Genomic DNA, 530 nt, shown 5'->3' with positions numbered 1-530 from the left:
TAATACCAATTGATAATATTGTATTTACTGTAACCAAAAACTGTAACTAACTGTGACACAACTGTGAAATATGGCATGATAGATGTCTGTAAAGTCAGAAGTGTGTTTGTGGCATGTGGAGGTTCATTGTTGATGGGACTCTTTCTGTGAACTAATGGGCGGTAATAGTTCAGAGTCCGTGGACTTTGAAAGGTTTGCACTGATTTCATGTTGATTCCATCATCCTCATTAGTTCTGAGTGAACGACACGACACACAGCGACACAGAGCAGCTGCACACTTCAGCCTCAGGCACTGGATGCGTTATTACACTTTCTAGATATTTCATCCGATAGCTATTTATTGTTGTTGTTTTTATATATATTGCTTGTGTAGTTCAATAGAGCTCAGCTGATTTCATATTCGTGGATTCCTGATTCCTCAAATGGATTTTCCTCCAGAGATCAGTGTTTTTATTCTGTCTCTGACAGCACCTTTTATTCTCTACACAATCAACCATGTGCCCTTCCTACAAGAGTAAGTTTGCCTCTT

The 530-nt window shown here is 39.1% G+C and overlaps 1 protein-coding gene across 1 annotated transcript in view; it reads left to right on the top strand.

Annotated features, from left to right (window-relative positions):
• Nucleotides 1–241: 241 nt before the first annotated feature.
• LOC107552675 (transmembrane 6 superfamily member 1-like) overlaps nucleotides 242–530 on the top strand; it is a 14,132-nt gene continuing 13,843 nt past the window's right edge. Inside the window, exon 1 of the mRNA XM_016234617.1 lies at nucleotides 242–515. Coding sequence (XP_016090103.1) covers nucleotides 424–515 — 92 coding nt within the window. The 5' untranslated portion in view covers nucleotides 242–423. The remainder of the gene's footprint in view (nucleotides 516–530) is intronic.

Source organism: Sinocyclocheilus grahami, unplaced genomic scaffold, assembly GCF_001515645.1.
Source record: "Sinocyclocheilus grahami isolate Dianchi unplaced genomic scaffold, SAMN03320097.WGS_v1.1 scaffold456.1, whole genome shotgun sequence".
In the NCBI taxonomy this organism is placed as follows: domain Eukaryota; kingdom Metazoa; phylum Chordata; class Actinopteri; order Cypriniformes; family Cyprinidae; genus Sinocyclocheilus; species Sinocyclocheilus grahami.
Note: the sequence above shows the minus strand (reverse complement) of the source record. Positions and strands in the feature narration are given on the sequence as shown.